This window comes from Spermophilus citellus (assembly GCF_964194105.1).
Source record: "Spermophilus citellus genome assembly, chromosome: 17".
In the NCBI taxonomy this organism is placed as follows: Eukaryota; Metazoa; Chordata; class Mammalia; order Rodentia; family Sciuridae; genus Spermophilus; species Spermophilus citellus.
This window is the reverse complement of record NC_138199.1, coordinates 24,708,035-24,725,538: the sequence shown is the minus strand read 5'-3', so window position 1 is coordinate 24,725,538 and position 17,504 is coordinate 24,708,035. Positions and strand designations below refer to the sequence as shown.

General features: G+C 51.3%; 1 protein-coding gene across 2 annotated transcripts in view; it reads left to right on the top strand.

The window, feature by feature from the left end:
- The window catches only part of PITPNM3 (PITPNM family member 3), a 95,402-nt gene that overhangs the window by 73,039 nt on the left and 4,859 nt on the right, over positions 1–17,504 (top strand). Inside the window, exons 10-19 of one of the 2 annotated variants that reach the window (XM_081271078.1) lie at positions 1,954–2,126; positions 3,164–3,334; positions 4,641–4,835; positions 5,535–5,683; positions 7,354–7,470; positions 10,555–10,671; positions 11,046–11,194; positions 11,434–11,583; positions 12,821–13,004; positions 17,190–17,318. In XM_081271078.1, coding sequence (XP_081127204.1) covers positions 1,954–2,126; positions 3,164–3,334; positions 4,641–4,835; positions 5,535–5,683; positions 7,354–7,470; positions 10,555–10,671; positions 11,046–11,194; positions 11,434–11,583; positions 12,821–13,004; positions 17,190–17,318 — 1,534 coding nt within the window. The remainder of the gene's footprint in view (positions 1–1,953; positions 2,127–3,163; positions 3,335–4,640; positions 4,836–5,534; positions 5,684–7,353; positions 7,471–10,554; positions 10,672–11,045; positions 11,195–11,433; positions 11,584–12,820; positions 13,005–17,189; positions 17,319–17,504) is intronic. The other variant, XM_081271079.1, reaches the window with a different exon arrangement.

The window sequence follows — 17,504 nt, the reverse complement described above, 5'->3', positions numbered from 1 at the left end:
CTTGTGATCAACATATTTCAGCTTCTTGTGTCAACATATTGACTAGAAAATTCCAGAAATAAATGAGTCATAAGTTTTAAATTGCACACTATTCTGAGTAGCATGATGAAATCTCACACTGTTCTGCTCTGGATGTGAATTATTCTTTTGTTCAATGTATCTACCCTGTATATGCTACCCACCTGTTAGTCATTTAGTAGCCATTTCAGTTATGAGATTGACAGTCGTGACATCACATTGCTTATTTTCAAGTAACCCTTATTTTTACATATTAATAATGGCCCTAAATGGCAAGAGTAACAATGCTGGTATTTGTATATGCCAAAGAGAAGCTATAAAGTACTTCCTTTAGGTGAAAAGGTACAGTAAGATATTTTGAGAGAGAAAGAGACCACATTCACATAACTTTCATTTTAACATATTGTTATAATAATTGGGCTGTTGTTCTTTTACTATGCCTTATTTATAAATTAAACTTTATCACAGGTGCGTACACATAGGGAAAAACAGCACATATAAGGTACAATGCTCTCCATGGTTTTAGGAATCCACTGAGGGTCTTGGAATGTCCACCCTGTGGATAACCGGGTGATGACTGTATTTCCTTCTGATAGATTCCTGGTGATGTAATTACTAGGTCACAACCTCTATGTGTTTAAACTTCGAAATATTTAAAGCTCCTCTGATGATTTCTCCTTTAGAAAAGCAGCTACATGCAAATGAAGGTTCATCCTTGAAAAATCCTTTAGGAAAGACCCAAATAGGCAGAGTGATAAGAAACTGGAGGCTTTTGGTAGCTGGTCCAACACAGCCAGCTTTTCCCTCTGATGCAGGGACAGATGGCTGTTTCTTTGGCAATTAAAGAGTTGGCACGTGTTTGGGGGCCACGCCGTCCATGAAATATGTACGGTTAAACACCAGCCTCATCTTCCCCCATGTGAGCTGCTCACACTGTGAGAGGCAGAGGAACTTGAGGACTGGGGATTCACCTTTGCAGACTCTCACTCCAGAGGGTGGGATGCTTGCCTGTACTATTTCCATTGCTACTTCTAAATTTGTTTTTCCTCCAACTCGAGTATTTTAGTAGAATTTGCATTCAGTTAATTGACTGATAGATCACACCATTCCCTGGTTATATTGTCATCTCTAAGTGGTACCTAATGCTCACTGGAAGTTCCGGAGAGGTCCCTAGTTTTCTTCCTGATCCTCAGCACCCAGCTCTGGGTCTCTGGCTGGATACAAGTTGGAGCTCCAGACACCTGGAATGGGAATGGTTGGGATTCTGTGTGTGGAGTCCTGTCTCTGTTTTTCTCCTTCAGCCCCGTTTCATCTGCTGACTGGAGGGGGGTGGAGAGACCAAGCTGTTTGCGTCTGTCTGCGGGTTGTCTGCAACAGGAGTTACAACTAAAGCCCTCATCCTGGCAGGGCTGACACTAGCCAGCTGGTCTGCGGATGGGCCAGGCTGGGTTTCTCTGGTAGACAGTGCAGGAATTCTCAGCGTGGCAGCTCCATGGGGCAGGCCTGTCTGCGTGCAGAATGCTTAGTTACTTCCCAGGTGCTCAGCCCATTTTTGTAAATAAAGTTGTAGCAGATCACAGCCACACGTACTGTGAAGTGTCCTATGTGGCTGCTCTCATGTTTTGATGGCAGAATTAAATCGGTGTGATGGAGACCATATGGCCCACAAAGTCCAGAATATTTACCATCTGGCCTTCTGCAGAGAAAGTTTGCTGACCCCTGCTTTAGCCAAATGTTGGCTGGGTCTTGGTGGCCGGCCAATGCTGAGATTATCGCCAACTCATGTTGATGGTGTCGGGTAAGCAGACTCTGCTTCTGAACTGTGCCCCTGAGATGGAGGATGGACTCTCGGCTCTCAGGCTTCAGGCTGTCCTGCTAGGTGACTTCCCTGTCCTTCCCTGACCTGCCCTCCCCTGTGTCTTCCTCCTCTGGCAGCATCCATTCCAGCATGCTGAAGGATGAGGCCGAGCTCACTGCAGCTGGGGGGTCCCAGCTCCCCGAGGTCAGCCTGGGCCGCTTTGACTTTGATGTGTCTGACTTCTTCCTGTTTGGTTCGCCCCTGGGCCTGGTCCTGGCCATGCGGAAGACGGTGCTGCCTGGGCTGGATGGTGGGTATGGCACAGACTGGGACCTGAGATACCAGTGTGTCCTTAGGCCCCTTTGTCAGGGTCTTAAAATGGGGGGAGTAGGAGGGTGGGAAATGGGGCAAGGAGGGTCCTGGAGTCAGGGCGGATGGAGGAAAAGCTGGTGGACAAAGGCAGACAGGAGTTCACTGTCCCTGTCACATGCTCCTGGCTGATTTGACCCCACTGTCCTGCAGTCAGGCCCTGTGGGAAGAGTAGCCATAAACACTTACCCTGAAGCTTATAACGCTTTTCATGTTCCTCCAAAATGCATATGTCAGGCGATTTGACCAACAGGGGGCGTAACTCTTGTGTCCAGAGTGTTCCATACTTTCCTCCAAAGCTTACTGACAACCTAGGACATGGAATAGAATAAGAGGAAGGGGCTCTGGTTGCAACGAGGAGGTAGAACTCAGGGCCACCCTCCATGTCACAGAAGAACTCCAGGATTCCCTGGAGGTTGCATGGTCCAGTCCATGGATACCCAAGGAACAGGCAGGGGCCTCCGTGGAGACACCTGCTGGTCAGCCAGAGAAGTGCTCCATCGGTTCTGGCAATCCTTCCTGTGGGGTCCCTGGAGGTCTGAACAAAGAGAGCTGCTTACCTGACTAAGGAACCTGGATCTGCTTCATAGATCAGGTGGCAACTAAGTGACTTGGGAGGTGCAGGAATTGAAAGGCACCTGACCAGCGGAAATAGTAGAGGGAGGGCCCCTGGGAAACCCTTTGAATAAAGGCACAGAGAAAGGAAAGTAGCTGAGCAGACTGGGGAACTGCAGGTGTTCACCAGAGACGCAGGGTGCAGTGGTAAATGACACTCCTGGGTAAAGCAGTTGGCAAGGCCTTGAATTCCAAACTGGACATAAGAGCTTTGTTCCTGTTGGTAGAAGGGAGCCAGGAGAGGTTCTCGAGCACAAGAGTAGGCTCCCCAAAGCTGGACTCCAGGGAGCCTTTTAAGGCCGAGGGGGCAGATCCTAGAAGTGGGTTTCCCCATGTGTCTTCCCCTCTCACCCGACTCGCCAGGTTTCCAGGTGCGTCCTGCCTGCAGCCAGGTCTACAGCTTCTTCCACTGCGCAGACCCCTCTGCCTCACGGCTGGAGCCACTGCTGGAGCCCAAGTTCCACCTGGTGCCTCCCGTCAGCGTGCCCCGCTACCAGAGGTTCCCACTGGGCGATGGACAGTCTCTTTTGCTCGGTAGGTCCTTGGGACCCCGAGAGTGTGTGAGCTGGAAGCTGGGCCCCAGCCAGGTGGTATTCCAGAGCCGCTCTCCTGGTCCAGCCTCTGCAAGTGGTTGGCTGATGGGTGACTTATGTGAGCAGGGTCTTGTGCTCTTGGAGGAGAGGAGAACAGAACAGCTGATTCCTTCATCTCCAGAGCACCCACCTGTGCCGAGTTCCGGCTTTGTATGAGGCATCTTGGTGTCAGAAACCTCTGCTTTGCCTTCTGATAGGCTCCTGGCCAAGCTCCTGTGGCTGGGGACAGAGTAACAGTCCAGTAGTCAGAAAGGCAAATCTAGGGATCTATGTCCAGCGCTATTCCCAAGGGCCCCAACTGGAATATGGAAGGGCACAGTGGGGAGTGGGCCATTGCTTCATGCAAGAGGTGGCCTTTGACTAAGGTCTGACTGGGGAGGTGCATTTGTACAGGTGGAGAAGAGATGAAGGTGCAGGAAAACAGGAGCTGGGGGGTGGGCTTGGGGAAGGGGCAGTGTGGCCTCCCGGGCTCAGAGGCTGAGCTAGGACAGGGCAGTCTTGGAGGGGATAATCCCAGGCTTGGAAATCAGAGCATTGGCTCCACGCCACCGAGGAGGAGGTCTAGCTTAAGCCCGCTTGGAGGTTTGGGTCAGAGATGGGGAGGGGGGCGGTGGATACTGTGCTAGTGACTCATCAAGGCTAAAACCAATTAGCATCCTGTATTTCAGAGACCTATTTTCCAAAGCTCTTCTTTGCCAGGAGCTTTGATGGGTGTGCAGGACTTGCAAACCTCCCTTGTCCATCCTACAATGTTCCCTCTTTAGTCAAAGGATCTCCTACCCCCAGGGGCCACCCTAGCTCCTAGACTGGGGTTCAATTCCATTCATTCCAGCTCAGCCACAGTCCTCTGTGGCCCAGGGGAGGAATTTGATAAAAGAAGACATGGTTAGACGTCACCTCAATGACCTCCTCTTCAATCTCCCTTAGCCTTCCTCTGCAGCTTTATTTATTGGGTTTGAGGGAGATGGTTGGGACCCTCACTCCTGCCTGCATAATTTACAACTTGAGAGGAGATGGAACACAACAGTAGACTATGGAAAAGGAGTCCCTTCCGGCTCTGTGTGTGTGTGTGTGTGTGTGTGTGTGTGTTTGTGTGTGTGCATGCATGCTGTGGGGTGCAAGCTGACTGATGGACCAGGGCTGGTTCCTCTGTGTGTCCAGCTTCCTGCCCAGCACGGAGCTGGCACCTAGTGGGCAACTCTGTTGGAGACCCACTACTTGCCCTGACCTTGACATTCCCCCTCCAGCTGATGCCCTGCACACCCACAGCCCCTTATTCCTGGAGGGCAACTCCCGGGGCAGCCCACCACTTCCGGATGCCCCTGCCTCACTCCCTCAGGCCCCAAGGTCCCAGCGCCCAGGACGAAGGATGAGTGAGGGCAGCTCTCAGAGTGACAGCTCAGAATCCTCGGATGGCCTGGCACCTGTGGGTGCCTCCCGCAGTGAGTGAGGTCCTTTTGGGGCCCTGCCTGCATTTGAGGGAGAGGGACCTTGCTCTGGGTGGTTGTTGGTCCACAGTCAGGATGCTGAGGACAGGTCCCCTGGGTAGGGAGGAGGGGTCAAGGCAATCCTGGGTGGGGGTCCTGCCTTTTGGGGACTGTTGGACTGTTGGTAGAACCTTGAGGTCAGGCTGAGCAATGACCTCAAAGAGAACTTTGACCTCTGACCCAAGACAGAGCCCTGAACTCTGACCATGGCCAAGACGGAGCTCTGATCTTGAATGGAGCTTCGACTCCTGCCCCTGACCCAGGACTGAGTTTTGACCTTAAAAGGCCTTGACCTCTGACTCTGGACAGGACTCTGGTCTGTAACCAAGGCCTGACCTCTCCAGGCATAGACTCAGTCCTGACCTCACCCAGAGCCCACTGGAAATCACTGCTGAGCAGCACCCTGGGGTGTGCCTGAGTGTCTTTATGGGTCTGGTCCTCCTTCCTGGGACTAGTTTGGTGTAGACATCTTGGAGTAGAGTGGACAGGCCACCGTGAGAAGGAAGGAGGCAGAGCGGCCCACTCCCTGGAGCTCATTAGTGCTCTGGCCCTAAACTTGAGTGCCACGTGGCCTATCTACCCCTGGGTCCGTACAGCTGGAGTCTCACGCTGCCCCTTGGCCACTCTGTCCTCACCTCCCTCTTGGATCCGCAGTCACGGCCAAGTGGTGGGGCACCAAGAGGATCGACTACGCCCTGTACTGCCCCGATGTCCTCACCGCCTTCCCCACGGTGGCCCTGCCCCACCTCTTCCACGCCAGCTACTGGGAGTCTACTGATGTGGTCTCCTTCATCCTGAGACAGGTACTGCTGCCCCCTCCCTGTACCCCGCCCCCAGCCCCTCCAGAGGTTCACCCTTCCCCTATAGTCCTGTCTCCACTCTGGCAGCACTGGGACACTTAATCAAGGGGGTGGTGACATTATTAGAGACTGGGTTTTATAAAGAACCCACTGGCTTCTGTGTGGCTAACAGAATGGAACTTTCTGGAAAGTCAAGTAGAAACTACATAGGAGAACACACCAAGGTGTCAACTTGGACACTGGAGCAATACATGGCTGCTCCCTTCTGTGTCTCAGTGTCCTCATCTTTAAAGTGGCAGGTGCAGCAGAAAGACCAGTGACTGTGGGGAGGACCTGATGGGGAAGGAGGATGGGGAGCACTGGGGTCATTCTGGATGGCCGTCCTGCATGGTCAAGGCTCGGGTGTATTTCAACCTGTCTACAACAAGAAGCTGCAGCAGGGTTGTCAGCCAGGAAGAGCCATCGACAGACTTGTATTTTGATAAGGAAACTTGGGGGCTGCTGTTGGGGGACACAAGAGGAAGCCTGAGTGCCCTGGGGAGACAAGTTTAGAAGGCCTTAGAGATGTCAGCTTGGACTAAGGTACGGTCCCCAACTTAGAGATGTACTAAGTGCTAAGATACTGTGGTGGAGGTGATGAGAAGCCTCCATATTTGAGTTCTGGTGGCAGTATTCACTGATTCTGGGCTGTGAGGGCCAGAGGGGAGCCTAGTGATCCTGCCGGGTTGCCATTTTCTGGGGTTGGGGCAGAGCTGAACTAACGGGGAAGCCAAGGCTGAGTTTCTGGCCATGTGATGTGTCGCAGGCCTGTGAGGTGCTGAGAAGGAAGGTGAACAGATAAACCTGGAGTGTAGGAAAGACATCAGGAGTGAGATGAATGTGTCAGAGCTTGGATGGCATTGAAAAACGGGTGATGGGTCCCAAGGATGTCACCATGGAGAGATGTTCAGACGCTGAGTCCTGGAACTCCTTAGGAGAGACCAGAAAGAACATGCTTCGAGGTCAGAGGAGAGCCTGGAGTGGGTAGATCAGAGTGAACCTTGAGTTGGGCAGGATGGGAGTTGCTGGGGCCTGGGGAAGAGTGACTTCAGTGGAACAATGGGGTCAGAAGCCTATTGGAGTGGGCGGAGGAGAAGGAGGCAGGTGAGGATGTGAAGACAGAGTCTAGGCTCAATCTTCCGTGGAATGTTTTATGGGAGAACAGGGATGTGACAGAAATTGAGAAGGCATAAGTGGTTCCAGGGAGAGTATTTTTTTGTATTTAAGGTGAGCAACATGACAGAACCTTTGAATGCCAAAGAGAACAACCTAGCCAAGGGTCAGATCAATTATGCGGAATTGAGAGGGAAGTGTGACTGGGGTAACGGCCTTGGGAAGTGGAGAACTGGGATCAGGGCTCCAAATGGTCTATCTAAGGGTCACCTTACAGGAGGGAGGGCAGAGCATGGTGCAGATCTGGTAGACGTTAGGTTTAGACCTGGAGGACCAAGACTGCACCACAGACGGAGCCATTGGAGAGACAGTGCTCGGGCTCAGCTATCAGGTCATGTGGGCAAGGAGACAGGTCCTGAGGCCCCCAGCCTCTGAAGGCCCTGGGCTGGGAGGTGGGAAGGACAGGGGAGGACCTGGCTGGCCATGAGCCGGTGGGCCTGACATCCTTGGCTGTTGGTCAGGTGATGCGCTATGAGAACGTGAGCGTGAAGGAGAGTGCTGGCTTAGACCCCGCTGCGCTGAATCCCGCTAGCCCCCGTGAGAAGTGGCTTCGCAAGAGGACCCAGGTCAAGCTTCGGGTACGTGCCTGCTGGGGTCACATGCCACTTGGGACTCTGGCTTTGGGGTGGTGGGGCTACCCTGAGACTTGAGGCATCCATGTAAATAAGAGCTCGGTGCTCACATAGGCTGAGATCCATGTAGCAGGGTAGGTGGGTAAGCTGGTTCCCCACGCCTGGCTCCACAGGAGCCCTGAAGTAGGGGTTGGGGGCACAAGGGATGGTGTGGAGATGCCAGTTGTGGGGGAGTTTCTACATGCTGGGCTTTTATCTGGAATCAGAAAGTGTCCTGCACAGTCACACAACTTTTCATGGAATACGGCCTGGTGTGATATTTGTCATGACAGAGGGAGGCAGAGATCAGGATGGAGGTGGAAAGGATTGTCAGGGCAGGTCTGTATTAGTCAGCTTTCTGTTGCTGTGACAAAAATGCCTGAGAACATCAACATAAAGGAGGAAAAATGTTTTGGTTCATGGTTTCAGTCCCTGGACAGCTGGCTCCATTGCTTTTAGGCCTGGGTGAGGCAAAAACATCATGGCGGAAGGTCATGGTAGAGGAAAGCGGCTCAGCTCATGGCAACTGGGGAGTGGGGTGGGGGTGGGGAAAAGGAAGGGGCTGGAGAAAAGACATACCCTTCAAAGATGTCCCCGTGACCTACTCCCTCCAACTGGGCCCCAATCCCTACTAGCCCATTCGGCAATGAACAAATGGATGAATCCCTCACCATCCAATCTCTTTCCCAAAGCCCTAACTTCTGAGCATTGCTGCACTGGGGACCAAGCCTTGAACACATGAGCCTTTGGGGGACATTCCAGATCCAAACCATGACAAGGTCATACAGGGCTTGTCTGAGAACAGTCTCCTCTGTAGGATATTGAAGGATGGGCAGCAGCTCGGGATGTGGACATTCATATGCAGAGTGAAAAATACATTCATTTATTCACGCAGTATATTATCATCAGTGCCTACTGTGTCTCAGTCCCTCTGCTAGGACCATGTATATCTGAGACTGTGAACAGACAAAGCCATTGCTATGATGGGAAGCTCCTGTCTGGTGGGAAGATCAGACATGGATAGAGGATGATCGATGCTTTATGAATCAACTCTTTTTTGTAAACACTTAAGATATAATTCACATATTATATAATTTTCCCACTTACAGCATACGATTCAATGGATTTTAGTATATTCACAGGTGTGTGCAACCATCACCAGAGTCAATTTTAGAATCACTTTATTACCTCAAAAAAGAAAGCCTTTAGTTATCTTTCTTTAGTCCCAAACCTTCCTTTCTTCCAAAGTAATCAGAAATCTATTTTCTGACTTTGAAGATTTGCCTATTTTAGACATTTCACTGAAATGAAGTCATATAATTTGTGATGCTTTGTGTCTGGTTTCTTTCACGTAGCATGATTCTTTCAAGGTTCACCTATTTTTGAGACATGTATCAGAACTTCATTCCTTTTCATGACTGAATAAAATTCCATTGTGTGGATGTTTTGTTCATCCCTTCATCAGTTGATAGACATTTGTTTCTACCTTTGGCTGTTGGATAATGCCGCTATAAATAGTCATGCATACCTTTTTTGTATGGACATATGTTTTCATTTTTCTTTAGCACAGATCTAGAAGTAAAACTGCTGGATCAAATAGTTAACTCTGTGCTTAATCATCTGAGGAACAGCCAGACTTTTTCCATAGCAGTCACTCCATTCTACACTCACTCCCACCAGCAGTGTACGAGGGTTTTTGATTTCTCCCCATCTCAGCAATACCTATTATTGTCTGTCTCTTTGATTCTGGTCCTCTCAGCTGTGTGGTTTTCATTTGCATTTTATTTGCATATTGAACACATGATGCGCTTATTTCCACAAATTCACTCTTCACTCTTCAGTGCTCCTATAAGGGTGCTTATGTCCCCCAGAGGGCTGGGTGCCTCCAGGGCAGGGCCCACAACTGCTTCTTCTTAGGGACTGGTGCCGATGAAGAGTCTGCAGACATCTGTTGAAATGAAGTAAAGGCCATGGGGGTGAGAGGAGGTCGAGAAGGCATCTTTGGGGAGTTGGAGGAGTGCTTCTTTGAGAGGATGAAGTTGAGTCTGGTCCTAGTAGATGGGGGCAGAAGGCCAGGCATGCACAGTGTGGAGAGTCCAGTGTGAGCCAAAGCCTGGAGGCCCCCGAGAGCTGGGTCTAGAAGGACCAGCAGGCGGAGGAGGGGGCAGAGGGACAGGACACTGGAGAGGCTTCTCAGCAAGGCCAGGAATGCACAGTATGGGGAGCCTGGCAAGATGCTCACACATCTGTGCCTTATAACAATGGAGGATCTTTCATGGGGCAGTTTGTGAATAAGGTACTCCATTAGGGAGCTCTCAACAAGGTTCAGGCAGAGGTGATGTGGATGTGGCCGAGATACCCACATGGACAGTACTATGAAAGACGGGTCACCAGGTTGAGAGATGAGGGTCTCCAAAGCTAACCTGGGGGTGTTGGGAAGTCGGAACCAACTCAGGACTCAGAGCTGCAGGATGAACTGAAGGAAGAAGTGAAGAATGAAGATGTTGAAATGGTTACATATCAAATGATGTGCTAGTCAGGATTGCTGGGCTGGCTGGGACAAGGAGAAGGACACCAGAATGGCAGGTGGTTGATAAGTGGGGGAAAGGCAGCCAGAATCACGAGGCTTTGCTCTATTATTCTCTCTACACTTGAGTGTTTGAAATTTTCCACTGGAAAAAGACGGATGGTAAAATGGCTGTTGGATGGGAGCCGGGATACAGAAGGGAAGAGCCAGAGATGACCGGGCAACTTCCAGCCTAGGAATTTAGACGTGCAAAACAGAGAGGCTGAGAGGACTGGTTGTTCCTTCAGGGGCCTATGGAGGGTCCACAGCAGTAAATGCATTTCTATGTGAAGTCCAGGTGCCTTGAAGACAATGCTAGGGAATCCTGATCTGTTTCTCTCATGGCTTGGTGGGAATCATCTCTGAAACCCTATCAGAAATTAATCAGAAACCTGATTCCATAGGTCCACATCCCTCTGGCCATCCTAAGAATGGTTTAATGATAAAATGCAAAATCTGAGTTTTTTTTTTTTCTGTCCTCCCAGAATGTCACTGCTAATCACCGGGCCAATGATGTGATTGCTGCTGAAGATGGTCCCCAGGTCCTGGTGGGGAGGTTCATGTATGGGCCTCTTGACATGGTGGCTTTGACCGGTGAAAAGGTACTAAGGGCTGGGCATCTCCTCCTCAGCTACCCACCTGCACCAGGTGCTTAATGGCTCCACATGGTAGGAGGGGTGGGGGTTGTCCATGGTAGGAGCATGAGCAGAAAGCCACTTGCCCTGCTTAGGCAGATGGTGGTGGCACCAGGGGATCAAGGGGTAAGGGATGTGCTTGGTGCATATGAGAAAGAAAAATAAGCCCAAGTGTCTTCAGTGGAGAGAGAGAGGGAGGATGGTAAAGCCAGGGCATGTCAGGCAGGAACCTATGTCCCAGGGCCTGCTGAATGGCAGAGAGCTTCCCAGCTCAGCCTCTCTGCTGAGCCTGTAGCCCCTCGGCCTTCAGTGGGGTCCTTGCCTTCCTTTATTGCATGCAGGTGGACATCTTGGTGATGGTAGAGCCCTCCTCAGGACGCTGGGTACACCTGGATACAGAGATCACCAACAATAGTGGCCGAATCACATATAACGTGCCCCGGCCCCGGCGCTTGGGGGTTGGTGTCTATCCTGTGAAGATGGTTGTCAGGTAAGGCTCAAGGGAACACTCTCACATTGGCTTCCCCATTTCCGTGGTCCTTCCAGCTACACCTGTCCATAAGATGGGTGCTCAGAGTTTTCTTTCGGGCTCCATCTTTGTATGGAGAGAAGAAAATGGAAGAGGCCACCATCTCTGTCATCAGGAAATGTCACCAGATTGTCTCTGACCCTGGCCCCAGACTGACACTGATTCCAGCTGCAGGCTGACCTCAGGCTGGTACCTTTCAGGGGCGACCAGACCTGTGCCATGAGCTACCTCACAGTGCTGCCCAGGGGCATGGAGTGCGTGGTGTTCAGCATCGATGGGTCCTTTGCTGCCAGTGTGTCTATCATGGGAAGTGACCCCAAGGTCCGGCCAGGTGCGGTGGATGTTGTCCGGTGAGTACCACCTCCCACCAGGAACATGCCTCCCCTCGGGGCAGAGCCAGTGGCCCAGGGGGAATTGCATTTCCCCCTTGGTTTTCTCTAGAAAGTCTATGGGTTTCTGGGGCTGGGAACTTAAAAGTCCTGGTGTCACCCCAATAGGAGTTTACAGAAGGTCTTTGGGCACACTCCTTACTTTTGTAGGCCTTGGCTCATTCATTTGTTCATTCCTTCCTTCCTTCTCCTTTCCTCTGTCTGTCTCTCCACCCATGCACACCTCTACCACTTCCAGGCCAACTTCTGGGCTGGACACTGACAGAGAGAGAGCAGCTGATTGGATAAAATCAAGTCCAGTGGGGGGAAAACAAGAGATGGGAATGAGAAATTGTAAACTCCAAAGGATTAGCATGGCAAGAGTAGGCAGATATGGGGCACTAGGAATTCTTGAGGGTCGCGGTGGGTATGCCCTTCCTTCCCCCAGTAACAGCAATTGCTTTGGGGAGAGAAGACAGGGCTGGCTCACTGGCTCTGGAGGGACTGCTGACCTCTGGCTATTCACAAGCCGTGGGAACAGCCTGCTGCTCATATGGCGGGGTCATTTACTCTCGTTAGGATAAGCCCACCTCCAGTCCCCTCCGCAGTCCACAGGGAAAGGGGAGGCTGTGGTCTTTTCTCTCTGGGGCTCCCACCTCCTTCACTGTGGCACTCTCTAGAAGCTGCTTTGTATCAGCACAGAACCCCCATCCCCACCCCATCCCCACTCACAACTCCCAAGAATCCCTGTGGGTGGCACCTGTGCCTGTGCATACAAACCTTCCTAGATCTCAGATCCAGCTTCAGAAACTCCCAATCGATGGGAGCCAAGGGTAAGGAGCAGGGCTAAAAGCTAGAGTCAAGATCCTGGTCAGGTAGACCAGCAAAACTGTCTAAATGGAGGTGGGAAGGGGGGGGGCAGGAATCAAAGGCGGCCTGTCTCTGGCTCAGAAGAGGACTTGAGCAAATGGGGTAAGCCGTCGGAAGATTAATTTTGTTGTGGGCAAACAGAACCTGCAGGCCATCCTGAGATGTCCAGGACTCACGGGGTCCAACTCTGCGCATGGGCCAGGAGACAGAGGGTCCGCTGGTTTCTCCCTAGCGCTCCTCAGAGCAGCACCTCTGGCTTCTCAGTAGGGCAGCAGCGGGTGGGGCAGATCTCTGGGCAGCGGGTGGCCTGTCCTGGGCGGACCTGGACGCTACCATGCCGTCTCGCCAGGCACTGGCAGGACCTGGGCTACATGATCCTTTACATCACGGGGAGGCCGGACATGCAGAAGCAGCGGGTGGTGTCGTGGCTGTCCCAGCACAACTTCCCACAGGGCATGATCTTCTTCTCGGATGGGCTGGTGCACGACCCACTGCGGCAGAAGGCCATCTTCCTCCGCAACCTAGTGCAGGAGGTGAGTGCCGGCCCAGGGGTGGGGCTTCGCCAGCGAAGGCGGGGCCTCGAAGCCAGAACCTCATTGGTCAAGGGGAGGGATTAGACCACGACCCTCCTCCACGCTCTTCCTCCTGCTGCCCATCCAGTGTGGTCTGATGGCGCAAGGGGAAGCACAGTTGGCAGAGCACGTTTAGGGTGGATCCCATTGGGTGCTTTAACAGCTCTGAGATGACGGATTTCTTCCTTTATCATTTCCTGACTTTCAAGCCTAAACTCTTGTCTTTACATCTGGTTATTCATTCAGTACACATTTAAGTGCCTGTTGTGTTCCTTGCTATGTGCCTGGTGTTGGGGCTGCAGAGAGACAAATTGGACACGGTACTTGCTCTCCAGAGCTGTGATTTTTTTCACCGTGGGGTCTGGGCCCAGCACCTGGGAACTCAGAAATGCAAATTCTCTGGTTCAGACCTACCAAATCAGAAAGTCTTTTCACGAGCTCTCCAGGGGATTCTGATGCACAGAAAAACTTTAGGAATCACAGATTTAGAGCTGGGGTTGATGAATGAAAAATAAATGAATTCAAATTTCAGTGTGCATAAATAAAGTTTTATTGGAACACAGCCAAGCTCATTTGTTTATATATTGTCTATGGTTGTTTTTTGCCCTGCCATAGAAGAGTCAAGTAATTGTGACAGAGTGCAAAGTCTCAAATATTTACTATCTGGCCTTTCACAGAAAAAGTCTGCTAATCCTAGATCTAGAGTAAGAAAGACTTGTAAATATACAATTACTGGTGCATGTTTGAAAAAAAGGCGTATTGGCAAACAGAAGAGAAAGGACTTTCATTCCCCTAGCGAGGCCAGAGGACTGTTTGTAGTGGGTGGAGACTTTTGTCCTTAGTCTTCAAGCACAGGTATGGGTTGTCAGGTAAACAGTGAAACAGTGTGTAGTTGACCAAGAGAAACACAAAAGCTTGAGATTGAAGTAAAATGAGGTTTTATTGAGAAAAGCATTGCAGTGGGAAGAGCAGTGTGCACTATGGGGGTGTTGAAAGAGGCGGAGGCAGGGGAGTACCTACAAGCAGTTTTGGCCACAGGGATTAGTAACAAGGATGATGTCAGCCTGACATTGAATGAATAGTCAGTTGCTGAGCAGATGTCCATGAAGGAGTACTTTCTGTATAAGTTTGCTGTGGCCTTTTGTGTAAGATTGTGTTTCTAGCAATTTAAAAAAAAATTTTTTTTTGTAGTTGTAGATGGACAGCAGCATGTCTTTATTTTTCTTTATTTTTATGTGGTGCTGACGGCCGAACCCAGGACCTCACATGTGCTAGGCAAGTGCTCTGCCACTGAGTCACAGCTTCAGCCCCTCCAGCAGTTTTTTTTTCTTTATAGTTACTATCAGTCAATCATGATTAAGGATCCTTGGGGCTGGGGATGTGGTTCAAGCAGTAACATGCTCGCCTGGCATGTGCGGGGTGCTGGGTTTGATCCTCAGCACCACATAAAAATAAAAAATAAAGATGTTGTGTCCACCGAAAACTAAAAAATAAATATTAAAAAATTCTCTCTCTCTCTCTCTCTCTCTCTCTCTCTCTCTCTCTCTTAAAAAAAAGAATCCTTCCTTCATAACCACTTGACTTTATTTATTTAGTCAGGGTTGACACAGTGATTTCATTTTTTTAGACATATATGACAGCAGAGTGTATTTGACATATCATACATGCATGGAGTATAACTTATTCTAATTAGGATCCCAAATTTTGATAACTTTTATAGTGTGCAAAGGCACAGAGGCAGGAAGGAGCCTAGGACATTTTCAGAGCTGCAGGCATCCAGGAAGTGGGTATGTGCAGGCATAGTCAAACCCAAGGGGAAGCTGAGTCTCCAAACGTCAATGGGGGACCAAGCTTGTTAGACCTTAAAAAGCTTGGAAACAAGGTCAAGATCATGGACTCTCTATTGAATGAAATGAGCAGCTACGGAAGAATTTGAAGCAGGGGCATGGCAGTGCCCAATTTAGATTGAAGAAAGGTCCCCCTGGTGGCCGTGTGGAGAACAGACTGGCAGGAGAAAGGAGAAGCAGGGAGAACAGTTAGGAGGACGCTGTTGCTCAAGAGGAGGCAGGAAGAGTGACCATGGGATGGAGAGAAAAGCACACAGGCACAAAGAACTGGGAAGTGGAGTCTTTAGGACTTGGTGATGGTTGAATATAGGGGGCGAGGAGCTCTGAGATGTCCTGTTGGGTGACCAGGAGGGTTTCAGGCACTACTCAGCTCACCCCCATGGAGGTGAAGTCTGTGTCTGTGCTGCTCAACAATGTAGCTCCGGGATGTAGGGCAATGATGACACATAGTAGGCGCTGGATAAATGTTAGTAGGATGAATACATGAATGAATGAGTGAATGAAATGAGAGGGCGCACAGGAGGAGGACCGGCGCCAGAGAAAGATGAGGTTTGTGTGGTCACAGCTGTGATGGCCACAGGACATGAGCTAGATCAGACTTAGTGCATGACTTAGGGCAGAAGTTTGGGCTGCAGGTGGAGACTGAGCCATTAGTGGAGGCAGGTCAGCAAAGCCACCAGAGGAGAGGTGTCTCCTGGGGAAGGGTAGGGACCAGGAGAGCTGTGCTGGGTCTCTGCGAGCAGGGCAAGCAATCAGCTGAGGAACCAGGAGGAGATTTAGCTGGGGAGGAGGGCCAGGAGAGAGGGGGTCCAGGTATCTGAGAAGGGAGGGTTTTAATAGTCTCCTTCCCGTGAGGAACTGTGGGACAGTGAAAACTGATGAAGTGGACAGTGTCCACTTGATGAAGCCTGGCTGCTGGATGACCCTCAGCAAGAAAGGGATACCTCTGAGGGCCAGGTGGGCAAAGACAGTAGGGTGAGGAGCGGAGAAGGGGAGGCCCAATTTGCAGGGGTCTTGAGGGTGGGAGGCCGGCCCTGAACTGAAGGGTTGAAGTCACAGGGTTGAACTCAGGTGCATGAGAAGGTGGGAAGGGTGGGGAAGAAAGGGGTCTGGGAAGGGTGGGGAAGAAAGGGGTCTGGGAAGAAACCAGCCAATGAGGTGAGGGGCAGCGGGCTAAGGAACCCCTCTCTTTGGCTTAGTCACCTGGAGGGCTAGGCAGGGACAAAAAGAATAAGCTGTGTGGTTCTGTGAGTTTCTCCAGCATCTCTTAGTAGTCAACATACAGAGATGGAGAAGGTGAGTGGTAGGAGAATTCCAGGGCTGAGCTTTGGCTGGGTGAGTGGGGGAGGAGGATAAAAGGGCAAGAGTGTGGGAGGAGGAGGCCTGAGGACTTCGGGAGGGCAGGGGCTGCCTGGATGGGACAGGGGTGAAGCGGGAGGGGTAGTGCAGAAAACGCAGATGTGGGTGAGGTTGAAGAGCAGCCGGGGTGGGGGGCTGTAAGAGATGCAGAAGGCAGGAAGTGGAAGGTGGTCAGGGCGGTGAGGCAGGAGTTCTGAGCTCAGAGGGGTGTGGTTCTGTCTGGACGTGGTGGGCAGTAATGTTAAGAAGCAGAGATGGTAGGTGGCCGGCTGTTCATGTGGACAGCATTACTCTAGCGATGGTGGGGCTTAGGAGGAAGGAACACTGTGATCCAAGTCCAAAGTCTCCAGTGAACTGGGGAGAAAAGAAAGCAGGATTGGCGGGGTGGCGCACACACAGTGAGGGGCGGCTACATGGTGAGCACCTCAAAGGAGGAGGTATTTCATCCAGTGGTGTGGGATGGGAGGGAAGGGTGAGAATCTGAAAGTGTTTCTGGAGCAAGGAGGACCTTAGGTTTCTCTTTAAATTTGATTAGGTCTTCTGGGGAGGACATTAGACCAGCCAGCAAGAGGCAGCATGTACCTTGGGGAGCCCAAGAGCTGACCCCCAGTCCTGGCCCTGTGCTGCATAAACCAGGAATTGAATTTCTTATCCACAAAGGAACACTTGGCCCTGTTGTTGCATAACCTGTGTATAGTGCTGCCTGAGGTTGGGTCAGTAAATAGGGTGGTTGTTACCAGGTAGAGCCCTGTATCTGGCCTGGGCTGTGTGGAGTAGGGGCAGGGAGGAACAGCCACTCTGGAGATTGGTTCCCATCACTCAGACCCATGGCTTGGAGTCTGAGTGCAGTTTGAGAGTCCCCAGTCAGGGGCTCCCTGGCGTTTGTCCGGGAAGGCTGATTAGGGCTTCCTCTCCCTCCATGAGCTGCCCTGTGTTTCAGTGCTTCATCAAAATCAGTGCTGCCTATGGCTCCACGAAGGACATCTCCGTCTACAGTGTGCTGGGCCTGCCAGCTTCCCAGATCTTCATTGTGGGCCGGCCTACCAAGAAGTACCAAACCCAATGCCAGGTGGGTGGAGGCCAGGCTGGGGGCTGGGGCCTGGGGGCCAGGGCCAGGGGCAGAGCCGGAGCAGGGAGTTCGGTTGTTTGTTGGGTCACTCATTTGCGTGCATTCCTTCATTTGCTCACTGGCTCGCTCATTCATTCATTCATTCATTCATTCAACAAACATCCCTGGCACCTGCCTTGGACCAGG